Below are 18,428 nucleotides of genomic sequence, written 5' to 3'. Positions count from 1 at the left end.
CTTAATGATAACAGCGACAGCCACAATTTCCTCAGTACTTTCTCCAAGCCAGGGACCCTGCTAAGCACCTTGCATACATTTCGCTGCATTCTACAACAGCCCTGAGGAGCTATGGTATTATCCCAATTGTATAGGTAAGGCAACAGGCTGGGAGAGGGTTAGCTGGCTAGCTTAGGGTCACACAGCTAGTTAAGAGCATACTGCACTATGTGAACCATTCTACTGCACTGTCTCCCTAAGGCTCTCTTCTAGGTCTGATTCTATAAACTCCCTGATTTGCAGGGAAATCAGGGTTCCCTTCTCTGTTTCAAAGAGGAGCCCCGGTGGCAGAGTTGTTAAGTGCTCGGCTGCTAACCTAAGGATTGTCAGTTTAAACTACCAGCTGCTCCATGGGAGAAAAATATGGCAGTCTGGTTCTGTAAAGATTTACAGCCATGGAAGCCTTATGGGGCAGTTCCACTCTGTCTTATAGGGTCACTAAAAATCAGAATCAACTCAATGGCAAAGGGTTTTCTCTATTTCAGGGCAAATCCTCTGCAGTTTTGAGATCTAGAATTCCTGTCATTGGGGCCGAGGATCCAATTCTGAGTCATAGCCAGCCCATGTGAGTTACACAGTAGAACTGCCCCATAGGGTTTTCTTGGCTGTAATCTTTACCGATGCAGATTGCCAGGGCTTTCTCCTGCAGAGTGGCTGGTGGGTTCGAACCACTACCCGTTTGATTAGCCGAGCGATTAACCTTTACGCCACTAGGGCTCCGAGAATTCCTAGAGGGCTGGTACTTTTCGTGGGCCAGAGGAGGAACATTAGCAAAATGCTGGTATATTAGGGAGTCTCTTCTCCGGGAGGATGCCAAGGGGGAGACACAATTTTAGATCCCTGAAGCTCATCAAGGGGCAGAGGAGGGGAGAAGAGGGGAAAACTCTGGGGCCCCAGGCCGACCTGCGCTGGTCGCGGAGCTGCAGCGCCTCCTGCCGGTGCTGTTCCACCTCGGCCTGCAGGCGTCGCACCGCCTCCTTGAGCTGCCAGCTCTCCTCCCGGAGTCCGCACTCCTCGCTCTGCGCCTGCTCGGCGGCTCTCGTTGGGGAGGCCGCCTGGCCCCGGCCGCCCTGTTCCTGAAACACAAGCAGGGAGAGAGGTTTTCTTTTCTTTTTTTTTTTTTTCAGGAGGTGCACGGGCGGACAAGGCGCAAAGGGCCACAGGTATGCTGAGGCAAAGATGGAGGCCGATGCTGCATGCACTCAGTCTGGAGCCCAAGGCAGGTCCCTGCCTCGGGATTTGGGGGCTCGCACCTAATCTCTTAAAGTTCTCCTGCTTTGGGAATTGGCCAAACCAGGCCCTGAAAGGGTGAAATAACGTGGGTGAGCCAAGAATACAGGTTTTATCTAAACAAGCAAAATGTGCTTTCCTACCTTCACCCTGAAGGCTTTGTATTAAGTGGAGAAGTGTTTTGGATGGGCACCTGAAGGGCCTACAGATGGCCTGCAGGGAGAGAGGTCTGGGCAGTTAGGGGGCTCCTGGGATCCCAGCTAGCAGAAGAATGGAACACAGGCCAGGAGGGGCTGGAGGCAACATCTGACCAGGAAGTCAAGGAGAGCTGCCACTGGGCCAGGTGACAGCAAAGCTGTTCCCATTACGGGAACAGGGAGGTCTAGACCGGGAGTCTGCCTTGGAGGTGTTCTGAGAAATGCCCCTGCAGATCCCAAGAAGTGACCCACACTAGCAGCCTCTAGACCTGTCTGACACACACACCCCCGAGAGGCCATCGTATCTGAGTTATAAATGATGTGCAACATTTAAAAACTGCATTTTGCTTTCCAAAGCCTGCAGGTCCCTCACGTGTCCCTAGACCTGTGGAAGGAGAGAGGTCTCTCCCATTTCAGACAGGATGTGAAGGAGAGGGGTCTCCCCCATTTCAGACAGGGGCGTGAAGGAGAAGGGTCTCCCCATTTCAGACAGGGATGTGAAGGAGAAGGGTCTCCCCTATTTCAGACAGGGGTGTGGAAGGAGGAGTATCTCCCCTATTTCAGACAGGGGTATGAAGGAAAGGGGTCTCCCCCATTTCAGGCAGGGGAAAGACAGAACCCCCGGAACTATCCTTACAGGGCTTTTCGCTGCTGCCCAGCTATGCTTTGAGAGGCTTGTGGTGTGGACAGGGCAGGGCACTGACCTCCTCGGTCAGGGCTTGGTCCTTGCTGTCCCCTGGGGGCCAGGGGCTGGCCTGCTGTTGGCCAGAGCTGCCCAGAGCCCTCAGCTGGGCCTGCAGTGCCACCAAATCCTTCTGGTGCTCGGAGCAGGTGGCCCGCTGCTCTGACAGTTCCTGCCTGAGGGACTCTGGAGAGAGAAGAAGAGCAGAAGGTCAGAGGGGCAGTCAAGGCTGATGCTGTCCTGCAGTGACAGCAGTCTCTGGGGTGGGGTAGGTAACTACTGAAGGCTTTGGTTTACGTTCCCCTTAAACTTATTCCGAGATAACAGTAATAACAGCTACCATGTATTGAGTACTCACCATGTGCCAAAACCCAAACACAAGCCAATTAAAAAAATCTTATCACAAGTAAAATAAAAACCCTTTAACAAAGCATGAACTACAGTATATTAATTCATTTACACACACATACACACACACACACACTCTCTCTCTCAAACCCCCATCCATCTATCCATCCATCCTATAAGCCTGTCTTCAGTCCCAACCCCGATCCACCAGGTACTCTGGAGGACACCAAACCCCCCACCCTTTACTGACCGAATGTACTGGGTTCAATGGTGTTTCCCAAAACCTGTATCTTTCCATAACCTCAGAATGTGATCTTATTTCGAAATAGGGTATTTGCAGGTGTCATTAATTAACATGAGGTTCTACTGGAGTAGGGTGGAGTATAAAAAAAAACCAAACCCGTTGCCGTTGAGTCAATTCTGATTCATAGCGTCCCTAAAGGACAGGGTAGAACTGCCCCATAGGGTTTCCAGGGAGCGGCTGGTGAATTCGAACTGCCAACCTTTTGGATAGCAGCTGAATGCTTAACCACTGTGCCACCAGGGCTCCAGGGTGGATTTTATATGTGTCTAACACAGGCACTGGAACAGGCGCAGGACACCTAGAATCTCTACCATCACCCCAGCTTTGTGGTAGGTGCAGTAAGTGCTCCCTCTCTGCTCTATCCACTACCCTGCCCCACTAAACCCAGAGACTGAGCAGAACTGCCCCATAGAGTTTCCAAGGAGTGCCTGGCGGATTCGAACTGCCGACACTTTGGTTAGCAGCTGTAGCACTTAACCACTACGCCACCAGGGTTTCCCACCCTGCCCCACTACTACCCACAAATCTCTACTATCACCCTGTCATTGTGGTAGGTGCTCCCACTCTGTCCCACCCACTACCCCATCCCACAACCACCCTCGAAAGCTATGCTTTATTATCATGACACAGTCCACAAAGTTCCTTCTTCCTGGGCCTGGCCCTGAGAATCCAGCCTGTCCCCAAGGTCTCTCCAGAATCACCAGGAAAGAATCAGACTTCTGTGGGATCAGAGGAGCCAGGGAAGGGGTGGCAGGGACATCTGGGCCAACAGTTGCTGTTAGGGTTGGAATCACTGGGGGTGATGTACCTGCAGAGACTTGTACCCTGGGACATTGTGGCACAAGCTAGGCTTTATCTTCTATAATGTGTCTTCTTTACATGAGGCCAACTTTAACATCTACCACCCATCTGTCATTCTGTCGTACTGTGGTGGCTTGTGTGTTGCTATGATACTGGAAGCTATGCCACTGGTATTTCAAATATCAGCAGGGCCGCCCACAGGGGACACGTTCTGAGAGGGGCATCCAGACTAAGACGAGGAAGAAATGCTTGGTGATCTACTTCCAAAAATTTGCCAATGAAAACTTTACAGATAACGGTAAAAAGCAGAGATGTCACTTTGATGACTAAGGTGAGCCTGACCCAATCCATAGTCTTTACAGTCACCTCACGTGCCTATGAAAGTTGGGCAATGAAACCAGGAAGACCAAAGAAGAATTGATGCATTTTTAATTGTGGCATTGGCAAAGAATATTGAGTATACCATGGACTGCCAGAAAAATGAACAAATGTGTCTTGGTGGAGGTATAGCCAGAATGCTCCTCAGAAGCAAAGGTGGTGAGACTTTGGTTCGCTTACCCCGGACACATCATCAAGAATGATCAATTATTAGAAAAGGACATCACGTTTGGTAGAGGGTCAGTGAAAACGAGGAAAACCCTCCACGAGATGGATTGACACAGTAGCTGCAACAATGGGCTCAAACATATCAGAAGACGGTGGAGATGGTGCAGGACTGGGTAACATTTCATTCTGTTCTACGTACGTGAGGTCACCACGAGTCGGAACGAATTCAACAGCAACTAACAACAGCAGCAGCAACTTTAACGTTTCCCTAGTCAGCCACGTCCATCCCAAGGTAGCTGCTAACCAGGAAGTCTGTGGGACTCGCCCTCTCCATCAGGCCCCTCACATTCCCTTCCTCTAGGACATCCAGTCAGCAGCAATCACTTTCTAATGAAAACTCGACCAAGCAGCAAGGCAGAGCTGACTCACTTACGGAGGTAAAGAAAATGCTCTCGCCCAGAATTCTCTTCAGGAAAGCTCTGCCTGTGTTTGGAAGACATCTTTAATAAGGCTGTCTTAATTTCCTAGGACTGCTGTCATGCAAATACCACAAGTGGGTAACTTTAAAGGACAGAAATTTATTTTCTCACAGTTAGGAGGCTAAGAGGCCAAATTCGGGGCACCGACTCTAGAGGAAGGCTCTCTCTCTGTCGGTTCTGGGGGAAAGTCCTTGTCTCTTCCAGCCTTCCTCAGTTCCTTAATGATCTTCACACAGCATCTGTCTTCCCCCATTTGTGCTCATTTGTCTGTCTGTCTCTGCTCCTCATAACTAGGACATAATTAGGTTTAGGACACGTCCTACACTGTAAGGCATGACAAAGAAAACCCTATTCTCAAAAGGGATTATACCCATAGTATGGTGTTACTGGAAACCCTGGTGGTGTAGTGGTTAAGTGCTATGGCTGCTAACCAAAGGATTTACAGTTCGAATCCGCCAGGCGCTCCTTGGAAACTCTGGGGCAGTTCTACTCTGTTCTATAGGGTCGCTATGAGTCAGAATCGACTCAACAGCACTGGGTTTGGTTTGGTTTTTTTGGTATGGTGTTACCACTGTTATTGGGTGCCATGGAATCAATTCCAATTCACAGTGACCCCATGTGACAGAGCAGAACTGCCCTATAGGGTTTCCTAGGCTGTAATCTTTACGGGAGCAGATCACTAGGTCTTTTCTCCCACGGAGTTGCTGGTGGGTTTGAACCGCCAACCATTTGATTAGCAGCCGAGCTCTGAACCACTGTACCACCAGGGCTCCTTACCTATAGTAGAGGGGTTAGAATTCCAACACATATTTTTGGAGGACACAATTCAATCCATGACCAAGGCCAATTTGGTCTTTAATGATATGCATGAGATAAGGAGAGGCATTTGTGTTGCTGTCAAGAGTGAGAAGGGAGGTGACGGTCAAGGAGAAGACGAGGGAGAGAGATGAGCTGCAAAAATGGAGAGAAGTGCTCAAGGTTGGCAGCATGGCACTGGAATCTTTGGTAATAATAACAGTGAACACTGACATAGCATGTGCTGCCTGCCAGGCTCTGTTCTAAGCTCTCCATGTGTATATATTCCTGTAATCCTCGTAACAACCCTATGAGGTGAATACCTTTATTATCCCCTTTTACTGAGGCACAGAGCAGCTAAGCAACTTGTCCAAGGTCACACAGCTGGTGAATAATGGAGCGGGGCTTCCAACCCAGGCACTTAAATTCCAGAAGCTTCATATGGGTCATTTTCGATGTGTTTTATGGATTGAGTTGTGTCCCCCCAAAATATCTGTCAACTTGGCTAGTCCACAATTCCCAGTATTGTGTGACTGTCAACCGTTTTGTCATCTGAGGTGATTTTCCTATGTGTTGTAAATCCTACCTCTATGATGTTAACGAGGTGGGATTAGCGGCAGTTATGTTAATGAGGCAGGACTCAATCTACAAAATTAGATTGTGTCTTAAACCAATTTCTTTTGAGATATAAAAGAGAGAAGCGTGCAAAGAGACATGGGGGACCTCATACCACCAGGAAAGCAGTGCTAGGAGCAGAGCACATCCTTTGGACCCAAGCTTCCTGCACAGAGAAGCTCCTTGACCAGGAGAAGATTGATGACAAGGACCTTCCCACAGAACTGATAGAGAGAGAAAGGCTTCCCCTGGAGCTGGCACCCTGAATTTGGACTCCCAGCCTCCTAGACTGTGAGAGAATAAATTTTTTTTCGTTAAATCCATCCTTGCTGGCGTAGTGCTTAAGTGCTATAGCTACTAACCAAAAGGTCAGGAGTTTGAATCCACCAGGAGCTCCTTGGAAACTCTCTGGGGCAGTTCTACCCTGTCCTATAGGGTCGATATGAGTCAGAATTGACTCAACGGCAACGGGTTTTTTAACGGGTTTTTAAAGCCATCCACTTGTGGTATTTCTGTTATAGCAGCACTAGATAACTAAGACAACGTGAAAACTGAAAAGGGGCTGAGTTTTTTGCTGGAGATAATGTAGGGCAAGCAGAGGAATACGCAGGAGTCTGGAGGCCTAAGTCCCCCAAATACGCAGAAATCCTTAGGACAGAAAGGAGAAGTCAAGACAATACCACCAGGTCTTGAAAAGGCCCAGAGATCTGGGTTATATTCAATTTCAATTAAGACAAAAACAGTTGCCATTGGGTCGACGTTGACTCATGGCGACCCTATATGTGTCAGAATAGAACTACGTTCCATAGTGTTTTCAATGGCTAATTTTTTGGGGACAGATCACCAGGCCTTTCTTCTGAGGCACCTCTGGGTAGACCTGAACCTCCAGCCTTTTGGGGGAACGTGTTAACTGTTTGCACCACCAAGGGACTCCAATAATAATAGTTATTATTATTATTCACTGGGCTCACATTACATACTAACCAGTTGCCTTCGAGTTGATTCTGACTCATGGTGACCCCATGTGTGCAGAGTTGAACCATAGGGTTTTCAAGGCGGTGACCTTTTGGGAGCAGATCACCAGGCCTTTCTTCTGAGGCCTCTCTGGGTGGGTTCAGATCGCCAACCTTTTGGTTAGTAGTCGAGTGTTTATGCTAGGCATTTTATATGTAATATCTCATTTAATCTGCGTAATAACCCAATCAGGAGAGGCGATTGTAACCCCATTTTATAGAAGAGGAAAATGAGGCTCAGAGTAACCTGGATCAGGTCTCACAGTTACTCAGTAGTAGAGCCAAGATTGGAAGCCTGGCCTGTGTGCTTCCGGAGCCATGCTCCCCGCTCTGCCCTCAGCCGGCCCCTGGGTTCTGGGTGCACTTTGGGGCCAGACTCTCAGTCTCGGAGGTCGAGGTGCAGTGGTTGTATACCTAGCAGCAGAGTCTGCTGGGCCTGCATCCTCTCACGCTCCCCCTGGAGCTCTTGCCTTGCCTTTTCCTCCAAGGCCTGCAGCTCCAGTCGGTGCGTCTGGTGCTGGATCTGGAGGCTGTGGCTAGATTCCTTCTTCAAGCGTTCCTCGGTGGCCTGTGGGCAAAAGTGGCCAGGGAGAAGGTGAGAAAGCTGACAGAGAGGCAAAGATCTGTCCTCTCTGCCAAACACCTCCTCTGCACTGCGGGCTCACTGAGTGCTCGCCGTTCCCCTGCGAAGGGCTTATCGTGCTACAGTGGATGCTCCTCCACCCCTTCGTGATGACACTGATGGCCTGGCCACAGCAGCCATTTTGTGCTGTGGGAACCCGCCCCCATCCATAGCTTATTGGACCTGAGTGGACGCCTGTTCCAAGCTGGGCCAATCAGAGTTCTTCCCGGGGAATTTGGAGTTAGAATGTGTACGGGAAGGAGGGAGGGAGAGAGATAGACGAAAGGTTAGTGAGAGAAAGACTGAGTAACTGGGTGGAGTTAAATATTAACTAAAAATTAATGGCTGTTTGTGCCAGGTGCAAAACCTTTCTGAGAACAATAAATCAGAATGGCCACTTGTGCCAGGTATAAAACTGTGACAAAACAACAGGGAGTTTTCAGTGTTCTAACCACAGGGGCTTTCCCAGAAAGACAACTGGACGTTGAAGGATGTTTTTGATTCGCCATTGCCAGACACAACCAATTCCCATCAGACAATTATATCCACAGAACCAGTGAGAGAAAGATCCTGGCTTTGTAAGACCCTCCCGTCAATGAAGAACATACCTGAGTCCCAATCTAACTGGAAATGCTTTAGTGCCTTTAAGAGCCCTGTCCTCACGCTGCTTGAGCCTGCTCCTTTTTGAACGTTCCCTGTTTGCAAACAGTTTCTTATTTAATAAACCCTGTTAACTGTAACTGACTCGTTGATCGAAATTTTTCTTTTCAACAGTTCCCTGAATTCTATCACACTCAGGAGCACTGAGGTGAGTGCTGTACACCCGCCCCAGGACCTGAGAAGCAGAAGCAGCTGTCTCTGAAGGGAGAACCAGGCTGAAGTGCAGAGCCGAGCAGGCATGGTAGAAGGAGGGGGCCCCACGGCTTTTCAGTCCATGGTCTACTTTGGCCCTGAGAACTGCTGTGTCTCTGTCCCTGGGTTCATTTAGATGATCACGCTTTTGTTCATTCATTCTTTCATTCAACAAATATTAATTGAAGGGTCGTTATGGGTCAGGTACCCAAAGAAGGGCCTATGAAGTTTCGTAGGAAGTTAATACAGTTTCTGTGTTTGCAACCAAGAGAGTTCCAGTTAATACACAGTCACATTATATACAAGAGGACACACTGAAGCTGGGAGAGATGAATTAGCTTTCCCAAGGCCGTACAGAAAAGATGGAGGAGTTTTTATTTCCCCACCCCCTTTTAAAACCCGTTGCCGTCAGGTCGATTCCGACTCACAGCTACCCTATAGGACACAGTAGAGCTGCCCATACAGTTTCTAAGGCTGTAATCTTTACAGAAGCAGGCTGCCACATCTTTCTCCTGTGGAGCAGCTGTTGGGTCCAAACCATTGACCTTTTGGTTAGCACCCCAGAGCTTAACCATTGTGACACCAGGGCTCCTTCCCCCTTTTACAGAGGAAGAAATTAGGGCTCAAAGAGAAGTGACTTGCCTGAGGACAGTAATGGTAGAGGCAGGATTTTTATTTTTATTGTACTTTAGATGAAGGTTTACAGAACAAGCTATTTTCTCATTAAACAGTATACATATTGTTTTATGACATTGGTTAACAATCCCACAACATGTCAACACTCTCCCTTCTTGACCTTGGGTTCCCTGTTACCAGCTTTCCTGTTCCCCCTGGAGGCAGGATTTTAACCCAGGGCCCATCCCTTTCCACAATCTCATACTGCCTCCAGGAACAATGAAAAATGGGATTTCATTAAAGGCAAATGGAGTACCTGGGTGGTGCAGATGGTTAAGAACTGGGTTAACTGAAAGATTAGAGGTTTGAATCCACCCAGAGGTACCTTGGAAGAAAGACCTGGCCATCTACTTCTGAAAGGTCACAGCCATTGAAAATCCTATGAGGCATGGTTCTACTCTGGCACATATGGGGTCACCATGAGTTGGAATTGACCCCGTGGCAAACTTTTTTTTTTTTTTTAAGGGGTGAACACAGCCATCTTTGAGTCTGAGTCAGTGAAATGAACTCAACTGTGCATTTAAGGGTTGCCTGGATCTTCGCCTCAGCAGCAATGCGGAAACAATCTTGCTCCTCTCATGGGAAATTCAGTCCTTCCATAGTGAGTTTATTAAAGGAGAAGGCAGAAAAGCCCCACACTTTTCAAACTCTTGAATGCTTTCCTTCTCTTGCACTAGGTGCAAGGCTCAGGGCACTCCACATAGTGACATTTTACCCCAGTGAAAAGGGAATGGAGACCGTACAGAATGTCTGCCTGCCTCGAGCACTGTGCTCTTTTAAGAACTAATCTACATGGGATCAAATGGATAACAGCAACTCGAAAGATTGGATGGGAACCTCAGGGGTAGGCGAGTTTATGCTAATGGGAGAGGAACAACTTGGAAAAGGAGGGTGAGAATGGTTGCAAAACTCCAAGAATGTAATCAGCGTCACTAAATTGTACATGCCGAAACTGTTGAGCTGCTGTATGTTCTCCTGTGTATATTCTCAACAACAACAAAAATAAAATAAATTATATATTAAAAAAAAGGGGAGGGAGAATGGGGAAGTCAAAGCAAAGGTTTTCAAAAGGTAGAAAAGCAGACTCTCTCACACTGTGATGAAGCCTCTCTCTGTCCCTGGCAGCAAGGACCTTGCAGGGTCAGCCACCAGTGTCTTACCTCAAGCTGGTAACATCTCTGAGGAATTTCTCCAACCTCTCTGGGAGAATCACCCTGCTCTTGTAATGGCCTGTTTGGATCCTCTGAAGAGGCCCAATTTCATTGTGTCTTCATGCCCTATGGAAGCCCTGGTGGTATAGTGTTTAGGAGCTAAGGCTGCTAACCAAAAGGTCGGCAGTTCGAATCTACCAGGTGCTCCTTGGAAACCCTATGGGGTGGTTCTACTCTGTCCTATAAGGTCGCTATGAATGGGTTTGTTTTGTTTTCCATGCCCTACACTGTGTAGTCTCCTTTCTCTGTGATCCCAAAATACTTCATACAACCCTCTCACAGCTCTGACCTACTGGATTACAGCAATCTGTCTGAGTGGCTACCTTTCTCCCTAGAGGTGAGCTGCATGAGGGCAGGGAGTATCTCAATCATCTCAGTATCACTCAAGCTCAGCACAGTGATACCTCATGAGAGTTGCTCAATAAATACTTGCATAATCAATGGGTGAGTAATAAAAGCTGACCTTTTTAAATCTGAGCCATGTACAAAGTTTAACTTCACAGCAACATCTAGACTAGTGTTTGATCAAACAACTGGGCACCACAGCCTAGCCAAGTTGACACATAAAATTAACCACCACGACCAACAAACAAGCGTATGGTCACATATGTATGTGTATAGGCATATATGTGCACAGACAGAAGTATCTATATGTACGTGTAATGTACAGGTATGTGTGTGCACGCATATATATTTGTAGAGGACACAGTTACAGATATGTCTCAGGCACAAGCAAGCACGTTGCAAGATTGGTCTTCTGAGTTTGAAGGCTTTGGACCTTAGTCTCATAGGACAACTTAGTCAACTGGCATAATATAGTTCACAAAGTTCATGTTCTGCATCCTAGGGAGGTGAGTAGCATTTGGGGTCTTAAAAGCTTGCAAGGAGCCAACTAAGATACAACTATTGGTCTCTACTTCTCAGGGGCAAAAGAGAAAGAAGGAAACTAAAGTCTCAGAGAAGAAGCTAGTCTCAGGGCTAACAGCCTACATGAGCCACGGCCAGCCTCATCTACCCTGAGACCAGAAGAACTAGATAGTGCTCAGCTACCACTACCAATGGTTCTGATCAGGGTCAAAATATATGGACCCTGACAGAATGGGAGAAAAATGCAGAACAGAACTCAAATTATTAAAAAGTCCAGACTTACTGGACCAGCTGAGACTAGAGGGCTCCTTGACACTACTGCCCTGAGGTACTATTTAAACCTTGAATCAAAACTATCCCTGATGTCTTGTTCTAGTGAAATAACAGATTCGCACACAAAATAAAGGGTCTTACCCGTGAGTATGGTGCTCCATCAAAAAATCATCTAAATGAGACCAAATGGTCAACTATTTCTCAGAAGCAAAGATGAGAAGATAAGGGGGCAGGGAAACTAGAGGACTGGAACAGAACAACCAGAATTCAGTAAAAGAGAATGTTGACCCTTCGCGAAAAATGTAACTAATGTCACTGAACAATTTGTATAGAAATTGTCAAATGGGAACCTAGCTTGCTATGTCAACCTTCACCGAAAACACAATAAAATGTTATTTAAAAGAAATTAATCATCACAATGACACTGCTCAAGTCAGGAAAGAAAGCTATTCTTATGTTACGAAGGCTGCACGCGGGTAAGGAAGCAGTACAAGAAGCTCAGCAAACCTGAGTCTGAACCCTCACTTGGCAACTACTAGCTGTGTGACCCTGAGCAAGTTACTGACTCTCTCTGAGCTACTTCACTCATGTGGAATATAATATAATTATTGCCTTGTAAGATTATTTTGGGGATTGAGGATAACGTACAAAAAGCACCACATAGAGTGCATGGCAGGTGCTCACACAGCAGGTGCTTAGTGAATAGTTGACCCCATAATTATTATCTGTTATGGACTAAAGACTCATAATGGAGCCCTGGTTAAGCACTTGGCTGCTAACCGAAAGGTTGGCAGCTCGAACCCACTAGTTGCTCCGTGGGTTGCTATGAGTCAGAATTGACTTGATAGCAACAGGTTTGGTTTTTTTTGGTTTATGGATTGAAGTGCATTCCCCCAAAAGATATGTTGATGCCCTAATCCTTGTACTGATAAATATGACCTTGTTTGGGAATAGGGTCTTTGAAGGCGTGATCAGTTGAGTTAATGAGGTCATACCAGAACGGGTGGGTCCTAAACCCTTCTGAGTGGTGTCTTATAAAAGGGCAGAACACACAGGGATACAGGATCATACAGAAGGAGATGCATCTAAAAGCCAAGGAAGGCCAAGAGACACCTGAGGCTACCAGACGCTGGAAGAGACAAGGAAGGAGCTTCGCTTTGAGTAGACAGACAGCGTGGCCTTGCCAGAGCCCTAAATTCAGACTTCTAACTTCCAAAAGTGTGAGATAGTACACTTCTGTTCCTTAAAGCCAGCCACTTTATGGTATTTTGTTATGGCTGTTGTTAGTTGACATCGAGTAGCCCCGGGCTCATGGGGATCCCATGTACAAAGGAATGAGATCCTGTGCCATCCCCATGATAGAATTTTCCTTGGCTGATTTTTGGGAGTGGATTGCCAGGCCTTTCTTCCTAGTCTTAGTCTGGAAGCTCTGCTGAAACCTGTTCAGCATCCTACCAACACACAAACCTCCGCTGACAGGTGAGTGGCGGCTGCACATGAGGTGCACTGGCCGGGACTCTAACCCAGGCCTCCCACATGGAAGGGGAGAATCCTACCATTGAGCCACCAATGATCTCTTTGTTATGGCAGCCCTTACCTTGAGTTCCTGGTTTTTGGCCTTCTCGAGCACCCGCAGAGCTCGCTGGTGGGAAGCCTCAAGCTGGGCTTTCATGGCCTGGTTCTGCTGAATGCTCTCCTGGAGCTCTCGCTGCAGCGTCTCCCTTTCACGGTCGGAGAGCTGCCTGAGCTCCCGCAGGTCCTCCCGGTAGGTGCCGACGCACTGCTCCAGAGCCTGCTGCACCTGTGAGATCTGCAACCAGGGTGGTGCACCCTCAGGCCAGGCCCCTCACTCCTCCAGGGATTATTTTAAAAAATCAAACCTTTCTGAAGACCTCCTCAACCTGTGGGAACTGCAAGCTTGCAAGGGATGAGGACCTGGGGATAGGCTGTGGCTCTGGGGGCACCTCAACTAGAGCCATTGACTTCAGGCAAGAGAAGAAGACAGGCTGGGACAGGAAGAAACAAAAAACCAAACCCATTGCTGTCGAGTCAATTCTGACTCATAGTGACCCTACAGTACAGAGTAGAACTGCCCCACATGGTTTCCAAGGAGCAGCGGGTGGATTCAAGCTGCCAGCCTTTTGGTTAGCAGCCGTAGCACTTAACCTCTATGCCACCAGAGTTTCCAGGACATAAACCTTCCAAGCAAAATCAAGACGGTACTAGGCTACCTTCCAGACAGCCATATGGTGGCATCCCTTACCTCCTTCAGGTGCTTGCTCCAATCTCTCTTCTGGAGGCTTGCCCTAATGACTCCAATTTAGTACTGCACCCTATTGCCCGCATCACCAGCCTCCCAACCTCCTTTACCTTCTTTGCTTCTGGTTTGTCCTAAAGGCCCTATCACCTTCTAATATCCTACGGAATTTACTTATTGCTTATGTCTAGTACTTATTGTCCGTTCCCACCTCCTTGGCTAAAATATGTTGTCATTGTTAGGTGCAGTTGAGTTGGCTCCCAATTCATGGTGGTCTTGTGCACAACAGAATCGGATCACTGTGATCCACAGGGTTTCACTGACTGATTTTTTGGAAGTAAATCACCAGGCCTTTCTTCCTAGTCTGTCTTAGTCTGGAAGCTCTGCTGAAGCCTGCTCAGCATCATAGCAACATGCAAGCGTCCACTGGCAGGTGGGTGGTGGCTGCACTTAGGTGCACTGGTCAGGAATTGAACTCTGGTTTCCAAGAATTCTACCACTGAACCCTCATCGCCCCCTGCTAAAATATATAAATACCTTAAATGCAGACATTTTGTCTATTTTGCTCATGGATATAACCCAAACACCTAGAAGAGTTCCTGACTCACAGGTGCTTGACGAGCCCCAGCAGGTATTGAGAGAATGAATGAAAATAACCAAGAATCCCACCTTGCCCTGGACCTGGAATGTCCTCCCAGCTTCTATGTGGGTTAGGCCCCCTACTTTCATTTCCAAAGTTGTCCACGAGGACAAGGAGGAGGCAAGCTGTCATTCAGCGTGCTGGCATATCCCCACCCAGGTGTTCTTCTACCTGGTCTTGCAATCTAGCCTTCTGGCTTTGCCACTCCTCCTGGAGACACTGGATTTCGGATGCCTTCTCCTTCAGCAAAGAGCCCAGTGGAGTTTGCGGGTCAGCTTCGATCCTTTGGAGATATGAGGCCAAAGTCACAAAAGATCCAGAGCTAAAATGACACCAACACCCCAGAGCACCTCAGCTCTTGGAACTGCCACCCCAGCTTATTGGGGGCTCCAATAAGCAGTTAATGGGGTGAAAAACATCTTAGTTGGGTTTCAAAAAGCAACCTAACATAAGAATTCTCAGTGTTATTGCACTTGGGATACAATAAAGATTCAACTGGAGCCACCAGTATCCGTCTTACACAAAAGTCAGTTGCTGTTGAATTGATTCCAACTAATGGAGATCCCGTGTGCGTCACAGTAGAACTGTGGATCATAGGGTTTTCAGTGGCTGATTTTTGGGAAGTAGATCACCAGGCCTTTCTCCCAAAGCACCTCTGGATGGATTTGAACCACCAACCTTTTGGTTAGCAGCCGATTATGTTAGCCGTTTGTACCATCCAGGGACTCCATATCTGTTTTAGTGGGTGCTTAATATGGGGCCCTTGGGGGGCCCTGAAAAAGAAGACTCTATGATCTGATTTCACAATTCTTCCTGCATAAAAAAAAAAAGAAATGATAATGTCTTACTTTATAATACAGTACTTTACACTTTTAAGACCTTATCATATCTTTTACTGACTATCCTCAAGTATAAATAGGCTTCTACATATGTAGTGGGAACAAGAAAATGCTGATTTAAAGCTGTGTTATGGATTGAATTGTGTCCCCAAAAGATGTGTGTTGTAAATCCTAACCCCTATATCTGTGCTTATAATCCCATTTGGGAATGAGTTTTCTTTGTTATGTTAGTAAGACAGTGTTAGTGTAGGGTGTGTCTTAAACCAATCTCTTTTGATATATAAGCAAGCCAGCAAGCAGAGATACGAGAACAGAGATGCCAAGACACGTGAAGATCACCCAGGGGCAGAAACTCAAAAGAGATTAGGACCTTCCTCCAGAGCTGGCAGAGAAGGAAAGCCTTCCCCTAAAGCCAGCACCCTGAATTCAATTTCTAGCCTCCTAAACTGTAAGAAAATAAATTTTCCACTTGTGATGTTTCTGTTGGCATTTCTGTTACAGCAGCACTAGATAACTAAGACAAGCTACAATCGTTCCTTCATTCTAGAAGAGAAGCTGACAAGTGTCTTTAGCAGAGACCTTCTCTTCCTCAATTCTCAACTTTTGAACTAGCTGAGAAGTCCAAATGTAATTAGTTTCAACTGGGATGTTATGTGTTTATCCTGTATAATGATATAAGAGGGTGCTGAATGCTGGGCACGGCTGCAGAGATCACAGGATGTAAGTCATGGTTTGCTTCCTCTGGCAAGAATCCAGAAGTCAGGGGCCTAAAAAGTTAAGAGGGTTAGGGCCCTGGAATGGGGAGAAAGGGCATGAGAATGGAGACTCTAGCCTGGCAGAGGTGAGAAGGTCCACCACTGTGAATGCAGGCTGGGGGTTAAGGAAGATACAGTCAGCAGGGCCCCCTGACAGAAAAGCAGGGCCCCCTGACAGAAAAGCAGGGCCCCCTGACAGGAAGGACAGGATGCTAGGAGCAGCATGGCAAGATGGTAGGAGCATGCTCACTATAACCAGACTGCCCAGGTTCATGTTCCAGCTCTGGTATTTACCATATTTTTACACAAATAATGCATGCCTTCTACATTCGTTTCCCAACCACTCTCTCCCCTTGCCCCCAAGAGGCATTTTTGTAAGCCCTGCTATGCCAATCTTTTTTTTTTTTTTTTTTGGTTTTACATGTTGCTGCAAAAAAATTAGCAGAGCACACTTACAAAAATACCTCACAGGAGGGACCATGGTCTCGGTGAACATCTAGCTCAATTGGCATAACACGGCTTATAAAGAAAATGTCCTACATTCTACTTTGGTGAGTAGCATTTGGGGTCTTAAAAGCTTGTGAGCAGCCATCTAAGATATGCCACTGATCTCACCCCATCAGGAGCAAGGGAGAATGAAGAAAACTAAAGACACAAGGGAAAGATTAGTCCGATGGACTAAGAGACCACATCTACCACAGCCTCCACCAGACTGAGTCCAGTACGACTATTTGGTGCCTGGCTACCACCTCCAACTGCTCTGATGGGGATCACAATAGAGGGCTCTGGACAGAGCTAGAGAAAAATGTAGAACAAAATTCTAACTCACAAAAAAAGGACAAGACTTGCCGGCCTGACAGAGACTGAAGAAACCCTAAGAGTATGGCCCCAGGCACCCTTTTAGCTCAGTAATGAGGTCACTCCTGAGGTTCACCCTTCAGCCAAAGATCAGATAGGCCCATAAAACAAAATGAGACTAAACTAGAAGACAGGAGGGGACAGGAAAGCTGGTAATAGGGAACCCAAGATCAAGAAGGGAGGGTGTTAACATGTCTTGGGGTTGGTAACCAATGTCAGAAAATAATGCATGTACTAATTGTTTAATGAGGAAATGGTTTGTTCTGTAAACCTTCATCTAAAGTACAATAATAATAATAAAAAAAATCTCACAGGAGGGAGTGGTTGGCAAACAAATGTAGAAGATGAGTGTTATTTGTGTAAAATATGGACTAGTTACGAGTCCTTGATGAGTTCTTTAAACTATCTGGCCTGAGTTTCCTCATCTGTAAAATAGTGTTAAAAATGGTACCTTTCACATGGATTTTTATAAGGGTTAATGACTTAATATTTTTAAAATGCTTAATACAGTGCCTGGCACAAAGTAAGAACAAATAAAGGACTAAATCAACCAGCTGCCATCAAGTCGACTCTGACTCATGGCGACCCCATGTATGTCAGAGTAGAACTGTGCTCCATAGGGTTTTCAATGGTTGACTTTTCAGAAGTAGATTGCCAGGCCTTTCTTCCAAGGCACCTCTGGGTGGACTCAAACCTCCAACCTTTTGGTTAACAGCTGGACATGTTAACTGTTCCACCACCCAGGGACTCCATATAAAGATCTAAACACTTAATAAGAAGAAAAGGTTTCTTTCTCTGTATTATAATTCTTTCAAGAGGTGCGCTAAATGCAGCCATCTTTAATGGCCAGTGGGCAGGGGATACCTGGGTCTGAATTCAGGGTATGAAATAAACACAAGGGTAGGAGATAGTCAGAGGTGGTCAGCAGAGAAGCGGGGAAGAGCAGCCCGGAACAAGAGTGACAAGTCGCATGTCAGGCTGGATCTGCGTGACAGGTAAGCTCTACTTGCAGATTCTTAGGGAGGGCCTGGTTTTCCTCCCAGAGTAGGGGTTCAGCTATTACTGTGTCAAAATATTTTGTTGATGAAAAATTTACATAAGGTGAAATGCACAAATCTTAAGTGGGAACTTCAAGTAGTCTTGCAAATATATGTTGTTGTCGTGTGCCGTCAAGTCAATTCAGACACATAGAAACCCTATAGAACAGAGTAGGGTTTCCTTAGCTGAAATCTTTACAGGAGCAGATTGCCAGGTCTTTTCTCCCTGGAACTGCTGGGTGGGTTCGAACTGCCAGCCTTTCAGTTAGCAGCCCAGCGCACCAGCAGGGCTCCTTGTGACAAATATATACAACCATGAAACCAACAACGCAATCAATATACAGAACATCTTTATTACCCCAAAACTCCCTCGAGCTCCTTTCAGTCAATCTAACCACCCATAGGCAGCCAAGGCTCCATCACTACAGGTGAATTCTTCCTGATCTTAAACAATACACAAATAGAATTATGTGCTGTGTATTCTTTTGTGTCT

The 18,428-nt window shown here is 46.8% G+C and overlaps 1 protein-coding gene across 1 annotated transcript in view; it reads right to left on the bottom strand.

Annotated features, from left to right (window-relative positions):
- FAM184B (family with sequence similarity 184 member B) overlaps positions 1-18,428 on the bottom strand; it is a 159,471-nt gene that overhangs the window by 22,626 nt on the left and 118,417 nt on the right. Inside the window, exons 9-13 of the mRNA XM_049887008.1 lie at positions 14,618-14,729; positions 13,147-13,359; positions 7,464-7,617; positions 2,171-2,334; positions 943-1,115 (exon numbers count right to left, since the gene is read on the bottom strand). Of these exons, the coding sequence (XP_049742965.1) occupies positions 943-1,115; positions 2,171-2,334; positions 7,464-7,617; positions 13,147-13,359; positions 14,618-14,729 (816 nt within the window). The remainder of the gene's footprint in view (positions 1-942; positions 1,116-2,170; positions 2,335-7,463; positions 7,618-13,146; positions 13,360-14,617; positions 14,730-18,428) is intronic.

This window comes from Elephas maximus, chromosome 5 (genome assembly GCF_024166365.1).
Source record: "Elephas maximus indicus isolate mEleMax1 chromosome 5, mEleMax1 primary haplotype, whole genome shotgun sequence".
NCBI lineage: Eukaryota > Metazoa > Chordata > Mammalia > Proboscidea > Elephantidae > Elephas > Elephas maximus.
Note: the sequence above shows the minus strand (reverse complement) of the source record. Positions and strands in the feature narration are given on the sequence as shown.